Below are 14,528 nucleotides of genomic sequence, written 5' to 3'. Positions count from 1 at the left end.
AGTCGTTCCAAAGACTTCCCCCACAGCCCCTCTCCTCCCAGGACCTGCCCCACAGAGATCCGCTTCACCCAGCAGGGATGAATGGGAACTGGGCAACAAAGGCCCGCTGAGAAGCATCTCAGCACTGTGTCAAGAGGATGGTCATGAGCTCTAACCCAGCCTAGACAAATTAATCTTCCATGCCAGCCTGAACTTCAGAGTGAGTGCCCAGGCAGTCTGGGCTACAGGGTCAGATGCTGTCTCAACAAACGAAACAAAGTCATCACCACATACAAGGAGGAGAAAGCCTGACTCCCCAGACGTGTAGGTATACAGTCAGGCATTTTACTTTTTGTGTGGTTTTGTTTGGGGGTGGAGGCTTCTCACTCATTACCCTAGACAGAGAAGATTGGACCTCGCAGAAATTTTCCTGTCCGGGACTCTGAAAAACTGGGATTAAAGGCGTGATCCACCACACCCAGCTTGATCAGACTTACTCTAAAAGTAGGTTCGCCTCAATTTAAAAATCATGAAGACTCAACTACTCTGGTTGGGGAAACGCTGGGTCCGATCACAGACCAAAACTTAATTAAGTTCAGTCCAACTTGCTGGCTTTAGATGGACGGATAGTTTGCACACATAAGAAGCAACCAACTCAGAAAAAAAAAAAAAAGGAAGAAAGGAAAGAAGGGAAAAAAAGGAAAGAAAGAAAGAAAGAAAGAAAGAAAGAAAGAAAGAAAGAAAGAAAGAAAGAAAGATCCCTCTCACGTGTATGGTTTATAAGCTAGGCTGTGAGCGGAAGACCCGGTCTCAATTCTGGCCCCAGACGAAGGGTCTGGGTAGCGGGTGGGACGCGGTTACCTGATCTAGCGGGATGCCGAGGAGCTGGCTGAGCGGGTGCAGGCAGGTGGAGCCCGTGGTGCGGTAGGAGAGGCTGGCTGGAGGTCGCGCTGCCATCCTGCATCTTCAGGGTGCTCTGTCGCCCGGGAGCTGCACACTGGCCACCTCGAGGGCTCCTGGGGACCTAGCGGGAACCTGGCGCCGACTCCAGGGTGCGGACCTGGCGCTGCGGGACCCCGCGCCTGGGAGGGCTGGGCCCCGCGCTCTGCTTCCCGCTCCGCGCCTCCCGCCGCCCATTGGCCAGCAGCCGGGGACGCCCTGGAGGAGGAGCCGGGCAGTGAGGGGCGCGGATCCCCAGGAGCCCGGCCCCGGGCCGCCGGGAGACGCCCTGCCGGTTCCCCAGCTCGCCGCCTTCCCCGGGGCGCACAGCGGGGCCCAATCCGGCCTCTCCAACCGCCTTGCGGGCCTCCCGGGCAGCAGGGGTGTCCTGAGCTCTTTTTTCAGGCCTGGATCCTGCTGCTACTCCGGAAGCCAGAAGAGACTTTCCAAGCTAGCCAACACCGCAGTCTGTCCACATTTTAAAGATTTGTTTATTTATTTGCAATTTAGAGGCAGGAACCGTGTAGCCGAGACTGCCCCTGAACTCCCAAATACCGGAATTACAAGTGTGCACCAACCATAAAACTCCACTCCAGATTTTTTTCCTGTTCTTCCTGTCCTCCTCCTCCTCCTCCCCCTTTTCCTCCTTCTCCTTCCCTCTCTCTCTTCTTCCCTACCTACTTCTCTCTGTGTGTTGCTGTTGTTAGCTTGTGTTCTGAATTCCCGGTCCTCCCATCTGGTGTTCTCTCTCCCTGCCTCCCCCACCCCCCCGTTTATTTTACTTTACATGTATGTGTGTATTTGTGAGTGGGTGCCTCTGGAGACTGGAAGAGACCATGGAGTGATGGAGTGACCATGTGGGTGCTGGAAATAGAACCCAGGTCCTCTGCAGCACGGCAATTGCTCTTAGGTCCTGAGCCATCTCTCCAACACCCAAGGTTGTCTTTCTTTACCTTCTCTGGTCAAGCCACAGTCTCCAGCACCCTGAACTCCTGCTGCCTGCAAGCAGACAGCTTCTGTGACTTGCTTCGATCCGGACTGTTTCTCTCCAGTGAGCTCTTGTTACTGTTTACTACGCACGTGGTGGCAGATCTTTCACTTACTGCAACAGCTCTGCATCACCATTTCACTGATAGATATTTTTAAACACCAGAAAGACCCTTCCAGCACCCCACCAGTCCCTGCCGCATCTAGCCCGATGTCAACGTAGCTGTGCACATTGGAAGTTTGAGAAACACTACGTACTGAATGGAAAGTCAGGAACTCAAGTGATCCCTATGTGCACACACACACCTTACAAAAGATTTATTTTGTGGTGTGGTGTGGTGTGGTGCTGGTGGTGGTGGTGTGTTTGTGTGTGTGTGTGTGTGTGTGTGTGTGTGCGCGCGCGCGCACACGTGCACGAGCACACAGACCTGTGGAGGCTGGGAGAGTCAGAGCAGGGGTTACAAGCAGTAGTGAGCAGTTAATTCATCGTGGGTGCTAGCAACTGAAGTCCACTCCTCTGGAAGAGCTGGAAACATTCCTAACCGCCCTTGACCACTGAGCCATCTTGCCAGCCCCTGCAGCCCTTTGATTTGACCATGGAGTGCCTGGAGATCAAAGCCTTTCTGTAGGAGTGAGAAGTAGTTGAACATGGAGTCTGCCTCAGAGAGGAGATCCACACTGAAGCTATTTCTCAGCATCTTTACAAGATGGTGATGATGATGATGAACTGGAGAGGTTGCCAGGTACCTATGAGCTTACAGCATCTCTACTGTCTATTCATACAGCCAGTGAAAGACTATGGAATGGAGTAAACCAGTGCTTGTCCTCTAGAGAGATGTGAACAGGATGCAAGGACAAGGACACAGGAAGAATGACCCTGTCTGATCTCATAACTCCCACTTGCCCTCCACCTCCATGTCCCTCCAGCTCCATGAACCAGCTTCAGGACTATGACATCTCTGCTCCATATAGGAAGAAGTTTCAGTGGCCCCCACCACTCATGGTCGGTCCATCACCATGGGGGGTCTCCTAGCACCCTGGAGCAAGCCTTGACCTGTGAGTGCTCTGGACAGTTCCACACCGGTTCCTGCCTTTGCCTGGGAAAACCCAAACAGTGCCCTGTGCCCATCCAGACATGCAACAAAGACACCAGAAACACTGCCGTCTATCAAAGGCCTGCAGAACTGTGCAGGTTTGTCCCCAGGAGCTCCTTTCTCCACCTGATACGGGAGTAAAATGTGCAAATAGAGAAACGTCAGTCCTCGCAGTGTGGAAGGCTGAGGTCACAGGATTGTTTGAGCCTGTAGTCGGGGACCAGCTTGAGCAACATCCTGAGACTCCATCTGAAAAGTAGTAATAAACATCCATTTCAGAAAACACTAAGTGTTAGCTGATAAAGAGGTTTTTAGGACCACAGGGTACCTGGCTGAAGTATAAAAAGCCAAAGGAAAAAAGAGCTTTGTGGGCCCAAGCGAAGCATGTGGAAGCTGCCAGTCAAGGATTGGCTAAGCAGAAATATCCAACCAGAAATGTAGTCAGTGCCTTTGGGTAGATTTTACGGATGTGGATTCGGGTTTCAAATGAAATGAATAGGCTGAAAACTCTGACAACTTCCTCCCGGAGATGTAGGCTTTACTGTTGATGGTTAGAAATGCCATTCCTAGAAAGCCAACACTGAACTGATAGGCCACAGGTTTTAGACCCATGTCCTCTGCCAAGGAACAGGGGAAACAGCTACACTATGTTACTCCCAAGCAGACACATAGCACAAGCACATGCACACACATAAGTGCACATGCTCACACATAAACATGCATATGCACATACACACACAGAGATACACACACGGGAATATGCTTGAAGCTGACGAGACTAGTCAGAGTCACCAAGCATCGACCCTGGAAGATAACCAACTTGAAATAATACTCATCGTAAATGAGGTGACCACTTAAGTGAGAGATTGACATCAAACAGGGGCCACAAGCATTTATTTTAAAATGAAAAGGGAGACATGGTAACGTATCTGTAGTCACAGCTACTGGGAAGGCTAACAAGGTCACACTTGAGCCCAGAAGACAGCCTAATATATATCTAGACTTTATCTAAAGAAAGGAATAGAAACCCTAGGTAGAAATGGACAGAGTAGACCGCGGTTTAGTGTTCTCAAGCAAATGTCTTCCATAAATAAGGTCATGTAGGTTCCTTGGACTTGTAGAAATTGTCTTCTAGCAAGAGAGGTGTCTCAGTCATTCAGAGCACTTACTGCACTTCCAGAGGAACTGAGCCCCCCACCCCTTCCACCTCCAACCCACCCCACCCCAAGCCCCCATCCCATCCCCCACCCCCACACCCAGGTCATCAGCTCACAAGGTCACTCCAGGTCCAGGCAACTTAACTCTTCCGGCCTCCAAGGGCACACTCGCTTAAAATCATAAACAAACCAACAAGCGGGAGAGAGGAGGAAGAGAGGAGAAGGTGGGGGAGATCTCCATGAAAATGAATGTTATCTACTACAGCACATCAAGATAAAAACTAAAGGTCAGGTACAGAGAGCTCTGATAAAGATTGTAGCCTGTTCAGGAAAGGTATATGCTACTGTTGTGGGAGCACAGGGTCGCATAGCATTTCTGTGGGTTTGTTTGTTTGATTGTTTGATTTTGGTTTTGTTTTCTTTTGATCCTCCCAGCAACTCAGAGATGGGCACTTCAATTACTATGTAAGTCTCTGTTTTTATTCTTTTTTAAGATTTATTTATTTATTTATTCTATATGAGTACACTGTAGCTGTCTTCAGACACACCAGAAGAGGGCATCAGATCCCATTACAGATGGTTGTGAGCCACCATGTGGTTGCTGGGATTTGAACTCAGGACCTCTGGAGGAGCAGTCAGTGCTCCTAACCACTGAGCCATCTCCCCAGCCCTCTGTTTTTATTCTTAAGAATACCAAATACCTGGTGGCTTGTTACTGTCACCAGGTATATTCGGCTGGTGCATGGCAGTTATGCAAATAAAATCCATGATCCCATTTCCACTTTTTAACTATCTAGAGAGTGGTTTTTTTTTTTTTTTTTTTTTTTTTTGGTGCTAGGAATCCACCTTCAGGAAAAAGCAAAAACTGTTGGCTGTGACGTTAAACTGAAGGTTCGACCTGGGAGAACTGATCTGGGGTGGGTAGCGACTCCCCTGCAGGAAGCATTGTCTTTGGGCTTTGAGTGGTTTCAACACTACCCGCAAAGCTGCAAGGAACTTCAATTTTGCAATCCAGGCTCCAATTTCTTCATGTTTTAGCTCAGCTGATAGATCTGTGTGTTTGGACTTACTGTGTGTTGGCCAAGCATGGTTTACTGGGCTGGAGATCAAAGATAACACCATTCTTCTGTTTTTCACATGTTCAAAAAAAAAATGAAGAAACTTAATAAAACCAAAAAGCTTTCCAATGTATTACCACCACACGTACCACATTTTTTTCTCCTAAAGGATATTTTGTACATGTAAGGCATTAGAGATATCTCAACACTAGTTATCTCAGTGGGCTAGCCCAGGAGGTACTCATAAATCCGAGGACAACAGAACCTACAGTAAGATCAAATAACACAATCATGAAAGACAGATGCAGAGAGCAAGCCTGGTTTAAAAAAAAAAAACAGATTCTTAACCGGGATACTCATAAATACGATTCTGTGCATCTGAGTCACCATCATTTGAGGACTGTCAATGAAGTCCCCCCCAATCCTGAAGGTCTTGAGTAGGCTACTAACCTTTTTCCTCCTGGTTTGGTGACCTTGAGCCATCCATATCTCAAGCCTCAGCCTCCTTCATTACAAAGTTGGCATTAGAATGATGCTTTTGCCTAGTGTGGTGGTATTGACCTGTAATGGCAGCACTAGGGAAGGCATAGCAGCAGAATCACAAACGCAAGGCTAGCCTGGGCTACGTAGAGAGATGCTATCTGAAAAAGGAGGAGAGGGAAGGGAAGGAGAGCTGGTAAGGTGTTTGTTGATAAAGTGCCTGAGTTCCCAGAACCCATAAAGAAGAAGCCGCTAGGCTTGCTTGTAATGCCAGCACTGGGGAAGCAGAGACGGGCAAATCCCTGGAACTCATTAGCTGGCCAGACCAGCTCACCCAGTGAGTTCCAGGCTAATAAATCACCTTGTCTCAAAGGGAGTAAAGGGAAACCGCACCTGAGACAAGACTTGAGGGTGTTCTCTGGTTTCCATATGCACACACACACACACACACACACACACACCTGAAGGAGAGGCTGTGTAGAATAGTATGTGAACACACCCCTGCTCAGTTGCTGCTCACCCTTGGTGAACCTTTTTCTAAATGTGATTAGTGTCTTACCTAAGAGTACCACACAGATACTCTGCCCTCTGTCGTCTTCATCAGAGACCCATCAGTTTTCAATTACCTGCTTTTTGGGGTCTGGGGAACCCATTGGCAGAGCACCCACTAGGCTACTGGAGAAAGTGTTTCATTCAAGATTAACTCCAACCTGTCCTGGGACACATACCCAGCTGCTTTGACAGGATCCAAGATAATTTTTTTAAAGATTTATTTATTATTTATAAGTACACTGTAGCTGTCTTCAGACACACCAGAAGAAAATATCAGATCTCATTACAGATTGTTGTGAGCCACAATGTGGTTGCTGAAAATTGAACTCAGGACCTCTAGAAGAGCAATCAGTGCTCTAACTGCTAACCCATCTCTCCAGCCCCGCCCCCCTCCCTGATAAATCTTATTGCAAACAAACTGTAAATAATAAAACTTGACAACAGGTAATGCTTCAGAATCTAGGGGTGGTAACTTGTATACAGGCAAAATCTGAGGTAGGTTATGGGGGAATGTTTTACTGTTTTTGAGGGGCATTTGTGGTTGGGTTTGTTTTTGTTGTTGTTTAAAGAAAGAATTCACACAGGGTCTTGCTGTATTCCCCAGGCTGACAATGAACTATTTACAATCCCCCTGCATCAGGTTTTATAAACACGACCCATCACCCGTGGCTTAGGTTCAGCTTCAAAAAGCATCTAGATCTCTACTAACATCCCTAAAGCTTTGAAGTATCCTAAGATGCTTGGACCTGACATACCCCATTCTTACTGCCTTCCAACCTCTCCAGGGGTGTTGGTGGTGAAACCACTGCTGTCTTCAGCATCACAGGCTCTGTAGAATAAGCCCTTCAAACCCAGGCTGTGCTCTTTGGGGATATTCAGAATCACCTTTGACTCTTGGCTTGGCTCTGTTCTTCATTTCCTGCTTAGCAACCTTATTCCCCAGAGCCAGTGTTAGGACCAAGCGCAGCAGTTTTGTGGCACAAATCAATGGATGTTTCCTGGCAATCAACACAGCCAACCTGACTCATGACTGTCTCTTCTATTGTTCACTAAATGCCTGTATGTGGTCGGTCAGCACGTTAGACTGGCCAGTGCAGACACTGCATGTTTAGGGAAGCCTCGCGTCTAGAGGACTGGTATTCATATACCTCACTCCATGGCTCTTCTCATGTACTCCTAATGTAGCACACCTTAACCCTGAATTTCACTGTGAGTTTTCAATCATTCAAACATCAGTCAATGTTATGACTAGGTAGCTTTGTCTGTTATCACTGGTTTTATTGGTTGTTCTATTTTGTTCTGTTTCTAACAGGGTCTCGCGGTGTAAACCACGTTGGCCTTTAGATTGCCATCCTCCTGCCTCTGCCTTCCAAGCGTTGGAAGATTAGGTATACACCATAATGGGGGCTATCAGGGGACGCTTCTTATGTCTGATCCAAGATTATCTGACCGCCACAGCTCCGTCTGCATGACATGCTTCCTGAGACACGCACATCACACTCGAGAACCCCGCCTTCTTTCATGAACACTGATTCTCTCTTCAGCAAATACTTATTTTAAGAGGCTGTGGTTTGTTCTTGTTGGTGGTTGGTTTGGGTGGGTTTGTTGTTTGTTTGTCTTTAGACGAGGTTACAGTGTCACCCTATCCAACCTGGAACCCACTCTGCAGATCAGACCAGCCTCAGCTCTTACAGTATTCCTTCCTGTGTGCGCTGAGGACTGGGGTTCAAGGCTTGTGCCACTCACTAATCAGGGGCTATGGTTTGTAAAGCTCTGGGCCACAGAGACACAGGAAACAGCCCCCATCCCGAAAAATCTATGCCCTCATGCCTTCTCCAAACATCCAATAAATCGCTTAAAACCAGTGCTACTTACTAGACAGTGGTGAGTACATGAGAAAAAAGAAAGAACAGCAGGGAAGACAGGTTGGTGGATGACATAGGTCAATGCAGAAACGGCCCTAACCATCAAAGGAAAAGGGACCCGCGTATGAGGGATTTCAGCCCATCAAAACAGATTCCAGTCAGCCCACGTACCCTGCTCTAATGTGCTAAGTTTAATGAAGGTTTTACAGTTGTACAACAAGAGAAAGCCATGTGTCACAGCACTTCTTAAAAATGGTGGTCGAGCCACCAGGGCCAGCAGCCAATAGCTAAGTGAGTAAAACTCTGCTCGGGCCTCTGATGATGTCAGATGGCAATCGGATGGAAGCCAGTGGTCTATTACGTTCATATGTCCCACAAGGTGTCACATGACAGTCACAAAGGTGTTAGATCTGGCGTGGAGGAAGACAATGAACGGCTATGATGGAGGGGGTACAAATGGCCCAGAGCAACTTGGCTCAACTTCAGGACAACTTCTACCGTAGTGTTCCAACTCTCCACAACAATGTGGTTCTTAGACATGGAGCTGTGCACGACCTGTAGGAAGGGAGTGACTAACCAAGCCGACTTCTCTTCTTTCTCTCAGTAAATGAGGCAGCTGGTAATGTAGATAGACTTTGGCCCATGATGAGGAGGTTGAGAAAGGGGACACTGTCGCTCAGCCGGCTTTCTCCTTTGTCCTTTCTGACTGCTGTGACAAACTGCTGGCCACAAGCAATGCAAAGGAAGCGTTCCCTTTGGTTGACAGTTTGAAGTTACAGTCCATGACAGTGGAGACGGCCTGGCGGTAGGAGCTCCAGGCAGCTGATTATGTTGCACCTACGGTCAGAGAGAGAAGTGCCGGGACTCAACTCACTTCCTTCTAATTGTTCACTCTTGGTTCCCAGCCCCTGGGTTTTCCACAGTGTTACTTTTCCACCTCAGTTAACGCAGTCTAGAAATTCTCTCACACACTTGCCCAGAAGTTTGTCTCCTAGGTGGCTCTAGATTCTGTCATGGTGACAAAAATATTAACCATTTCATCTACTACACGAAAGAAAATAAGTATAGGGAAAAAGCAGGGGTATAAGCTGTGTGTCTGGAACTGTCTAACTTGGTATGACTGTTGCCATCTCGGCCATGACCTTCATTTTGCATATCCCATGACCCTGGTACGTGCCACAAACTCTTTAGGCCAACATTGTTAAGCAGTCGGCCTGGTATAGTGTGCCGGCCACTGAAGGCTGAACGGTTTGTTAATGGACCTTGAACATGCTCACGGTGTTTTAGAATGGTCAGGCACATTCCAACTCAGCATACAGGCTACTTCCCCACCCCCACGCCTTGGAGTTCTGCAACCCACAACTTGGTGCTATACATAGGTCCCTCATAAAGTCGGCTCGTGTGATCCTGCATCTACCACCTCTCTTTACCCTTGGGCATTCTCTGCCTTTGTCTGCAGGTTCTCCTTCCCAAGGACCCAGCAGTAATAATGGTGGTGGAGGAAAGTGTGGTCTTAGTGGATCCTCTTCCCTTTCAGCATGGCTGGATTTGAATCACCTATGAAACACACCTCTGCTGTGCCTGAGCATTCCCAGACAGTCTGAAGAGAGATGATCTGTCCTGAACGTGGGCAGCATTATCACATGGGTTCAAGACCGAATAAAAAGAAGCAAGTGTGCTGTCCACCAGCATTCGTCTTTCCCTGCTTCCCAACGCTAGGCCCAAAATGACCATCTGCCTCCAACTCCATCCTTCTCCACCATAACTCTAACGTGAAGCTGGGAACCAAAACAAGCCCTTCCTTCCTCAAGTGTCTCTCGTCAAGTATTTAATCACAGAAATCAGAAAAATAACTAATTTCAGAGGTTAGCGGGGCCGTTCGGTGGGTAAAGAACTGGCTACCTAAGCCCGGTGTCCTGAGTTCAGTCCCCAGAAGCCACATGAAAGACACAGCTCCATGTTTTAAGGATTGGTCGTCTGCCATCTTTAATGTTGAATTCTTTTTTTTTTACATTTATCCTATTGTTTATTGATTGAAATAAAATAAAATTTTCTTTTCTTTTTACATAGAAATGCAAGAAACATGAAAAACTCCATTGTCAAATTCAAAGATAACTGTGTAAAATCTACTTCCATTCAATTACTCTTTGCCTATACAAACACACCTTGGAACCAACAATTCAGTGACACTTCTATTAGATATTAAAAAATTGTAACATCTTTCTCTAGATTTTATATAATTAACACTGTAAAATATTTTGGGGTGAAGATTTCATATTGCAATATTACATTATGACTTGCTCGTGAATTGATACACGTGTAATTTCTTCAACCTCAAGTGTTTCTTATAACCCAGAATTTTCTAACATTCCCTGAAGTCCCTAACAAAGTTTTCATTATATAAAGACTAGTATAAAAATATCACACTTGTTTCAAATACTACATTAGAGAGTCTATAAACAGCATCTAAGAGCCAATGTAGCCGACTGCTATGGGAACTTTTTTTTTAATTATTATTATTTTGGAGAGGGGAAGGTTTATTTTTCTTGAACTTCATATAGTCTGTAAGTTGTTTCTGGGGTGTTCAGAGCTTTCTGGGGTTAGTATCCAATTATCAGTGACTGCACATTATGTCTGTTCCTTTGTGACTGAGTTACCTCACTCAGGATGATATTCTCTAGATGCATCCATTTTCTTAAGAATTTCATAAAGTCATTGTTTCTGATAGCTGAGTAGTACTCCACTGTGTAAATATACCACAATTTTTGTATCCATTCATCTATTGAAGGACATCTGGGTTCTTTCCAGCTTCTGGCTATTATAAATAGGGCTGCTATGAACATTGTGGTGCATGTGTCTTTGATGTATGTTGGAACGTCTCTGGAGTATATGCCCAGTAATGGAATAACTGGGTCTTCAGGTAGTACTATGTCCAATTTTCTGAGGAACCTGATTTGCAGAGTGGTTGTACCAGTTTACAACCCCACCAACAGTGGAGGAGTGTTCCTTTTTCTCTGCAACCTCGCAAGCATCTGCTGTCATCTGAATTTTTGATCTTAGCCATTCTGACTGGTGTGAGGTGGAATCTCAGGGTTGTTATGATTTGAATTTCCATGATGACTAGGGATGTCAAGCATTTCCTTAGATGCTTCTCAGCCATTCGATAGTCCTCAATTGAGAACTTTTTGTTTAGATCTGTACCCCATTTTTTAATAAGGTTGTTTGATTCTCTGGTGTCTAACTTCTTGAGTTCTTTGTATACCTTGGATATTAGGCCTCTATCAGATGTGAGGTTGGTAAAGATATTTTCCCACTCTGTTGGTTGCCATTTTGTTTTCTTGACAGTGTTCTTAGCCTTACAGAAACTTTGTAATCTCATTAAGTCCCATTTGTCGATATTTGACCTTAGAGCACAAGCCATTGGTGTTCTGTTCAAGAAATTTTCTCCTGTCTCGCGCCTAACGTCTCGCCAGCAAGAACGACGCGCAGCAACAGGATTCTTCTGCGAACAACCTTTATTGTACAGTACTCTTGAGCAGGGGACCCCGAGGAAGAAAAGTGCACTGCTTATATATGCCCAGGAGACTCGTGTCGCTACCTGATTGGTGCGCCCTCCAGTACCTCATTAGCATGCCCCGAGAGCGGGCTGTGACGTGTGTGGTACATGCGCACTGCGTCCCTCGGGCTGGACAACAGCTCTGTTTGCTGAATCATCGGCAGGAAGCTGGCGCCATCTTTGGGTGCAGCACAAACGGCTCCCAACATTCTCCTGTGCCTACGTGTTAATGTTGAATTCTTCCATGAAGGTTTCTTTCTCACACAGTCTCCTTTCTTCCCCCTTTCAGCTGAAGAGACTGCCAAACAGTAGTTTAATTTCTGGGGCTAAAATAAAACATTCTGGTCCATAGCAATTTAGGGGATACAAGCATTTACCTCATCCTACATGATACAGCCTGCAAGAAAGGAAGTCAAGGCAGGAATCTGATCAGGAGCTTAATGGCAGACTGCTCGCTGTCCCCTCGCAGGCTTCCTCTGTAAGAGGACACGGGACTCACTGCAGAGAAGTGCATCAGGTACCATAGATGCTGCTCACTCACTGGACTACATCGTCCAGGGACACTGGCCCAGGGAATAGTACCACCCACATTGGGCTGGCTCTCTCTACATGAATTAACAATCAACACCCACAGACATGCCCACGAGCCAGGCTGACTTAGACAGTTCCTCTGAGATGACTCTAGACTGTCACGTTGACAGTTAAGATAACCAGGATGTTCAAGAATGAGACTTGTTCTGTCTTCCCAGGTGAAATTCCAGGATGGACTCTCATCGGCCCTGGGAGGGTCATGTGCCCACCTCTGAACCAAGGAATGGGTGTGCCGCTCTAATTTATACCCTTTATCCTTCTGTGGGGTTGAAGCTGAAACTGGATCCTTTCAGACTGAAGGTAGGAAGGGGGCAGTAAGTAAGGCTTTGCAATCAACATACAGGAAATAAACAGCAAGCTTTCAATAGAAACAGACATCTACTTCAGCTCTGAATTTTACATGTATCCATCCTCTTCTGACCCCACTGATATCATCAATAGCTCCCTCTCTGGTTTTGGCTAAATTAGTTACTTGCTTTGAATTCATTTGCTCACCATAGCATGAAGAAGAAGGTAAAATAATTACAAGGCCATTTCCATCCTTAATTCACTAAGTTTTTTGGATATACATGTTAATCGATTGAAGAAACAGAGATTTTGAAATGTGGTCTCAACAGATCGCAGTGATAAATTTAACATTTCCATGGCTGTAAAGTGGACACCAGCTCCCCGGGAATGCCCAAATTAAATTCTAGCGATAAATACCTCAAATCAATTACCAAGCAAGCTCTTACAAACATGAAGGAGTCTCAGAAAGCACTTGGGAGGGAAAAAAATCTGATTTAATAATTATACGTGACCCCACAAGGGTGAAAGAAGACAAGGACTAAAGAGATAGAAATAGATTTAAATTGTGGTGGGCATTTTGTGATTCTGCTATCAAACATTTTTTATCACAATTATTTGTGTGTGTGTGTGTTTGTGTGTGTGTGTGTGTGTGTGTGTGTGTGTGTGTGTGTGTGTGTGCAGGACACTTGCCATAGTGGATGAGAGGAGGAGAGGAGATAATTGTGGAAGTCTCTTGTCAACCATCTGAGAACTGGTGGACGACAGGTCATCTAGTTTGCAGGGAAAGAGCCAGTACCTGCTGAGCCATCTCACTGGCCCATAATTCAGATTTTTATAAAGATACTCATTAACCAAATAAGACCAGGAAAATCAAATGTATGTGCAGGAGTGCACATTTGAGAGTGAGAGAGAGGGGGGAGATTTAAAATGTAAAATGTACTCCCCAGGTTCATGTACTGAAACAGTCGTCTCCAGCCATTTGCAGTGGTGGCAGAACCCCTGGTGTGGGAAACATGGCTGACAGAGTCACCAGGTACCTTAGAAGGTCACAGTTGAGCCTTCTTTCAGTCCAAGCTCTCTCTGCTTTCTGTCTACAACCACATGACTAACTGTGTCATGTTCCCACTGCTGTGAAGAGAGTTTCTGCAGCTACCGTGCCTTCCCCACCACAAGCCAAAGGGAATCCCCCTCTCTTAAGCTGCTTCTGTTGGGCATTTTATCATACCTGACAAAATGGCACTTTGACAGTGAGCTCGTGACAGTGATAAAGATAGTAGTGAACACGGTGTGTAGCATGAAGCAAGGAATCCACACCCCGTTCTCTGAGTCCACATCATGAAACACGCCTTGGACCATGTGACGGACGTCCCCACTAAGCTTTGCAGGCTGCAGAACTGCAGGAAGCTCCCAACTCACTTCATCTCTTTGCTCTCGTGCACAAGGAACGTACTCATCTCAAGAGAATGGGACGGTATAAATAGTCCGTGACCTCCAACAGATCTGACCTGATAAACAGTCTCATTAATGACTTATCTGAAATGAGACACTCAAGTATCACAAGACGGCAACATGGGTTGCAAGCACAGCTTCGTGCTGCCGACTCTGAGCAGCCTGAGACCTGCTTTTCACAGGCCCCTCCTCAGGGGAAGACTAGATTCTTGATTGTACCAACAAAAAGAATGTGGGGACCTACCTGTACAAAAAGGGGGTGCAGTTTATTAAAGAGATTAAAACACGGATCCAAGCAAGAGGGTTAGGAAAGAGATGCTTAAAGAAACAATACAACACAACACAAATTTGTGGGTGTGGCTTCTCAAGAGAGGTTGCTCATAGTACTGTATCTGGAATAGGAATTTCAAGTCTATATTTCGTTCTAAAAAATCCCTTCTCCTTGACCTCCTTTTGTTCTGGTTTTTGATGAGTGCGTTATAGAATTGGTGGACTTACATTATAATACTGTTAAATCACAGGACACAAAGGCT

The 14,528-nt window shown here is 46.1% G+C and overlaps 1 protein-coding gene across 3 annotated transcripts in view; it reads right to left on the bottom strand.

Moving 5' to 3' along the window:
• The window catches only part of MBOAT1 (membrane bound glycerophospholipid O-acyltransferase 1), a 100,914-nt gene extending 99,935 nt beyond the window's left edge, over window positions 1–979 (bottom strand). For all 3 annotated transcript variants that reach the window (XM_080918304.1, XM_080918305.1, XM_080918306.1), the window contains exon 1: window positions 841–979. In XM_080918304.1, coding sequence (XP_080774430.1) covers window positions 841–936 — 96 coding nt within the window. In that variant the 5' untranslated portion in view covers window positions 937–979. The remainder of the gene's footprint in view (window positions 1–840) is intronic.
• Window positions 980–14,528: the final 13,549 nt, after the last annotated feature.

This window comes from Micromys minutus (genome assembly GCF_963924665.1).
Source record: "Micromys minutus genome assembly, chromosome: 6".
Classification (NCBI taxonomy): domain Eukaryota; kingdom Metazoa; phylum Chordata; class Mammalia; order Rodentia; family Muridae; genus Micromys; species Micromys minutus.
Note: the sequence above shows the minus strand (reverse complement) of the source record. Positions and strands in the feature narration are given on the sequence as shown.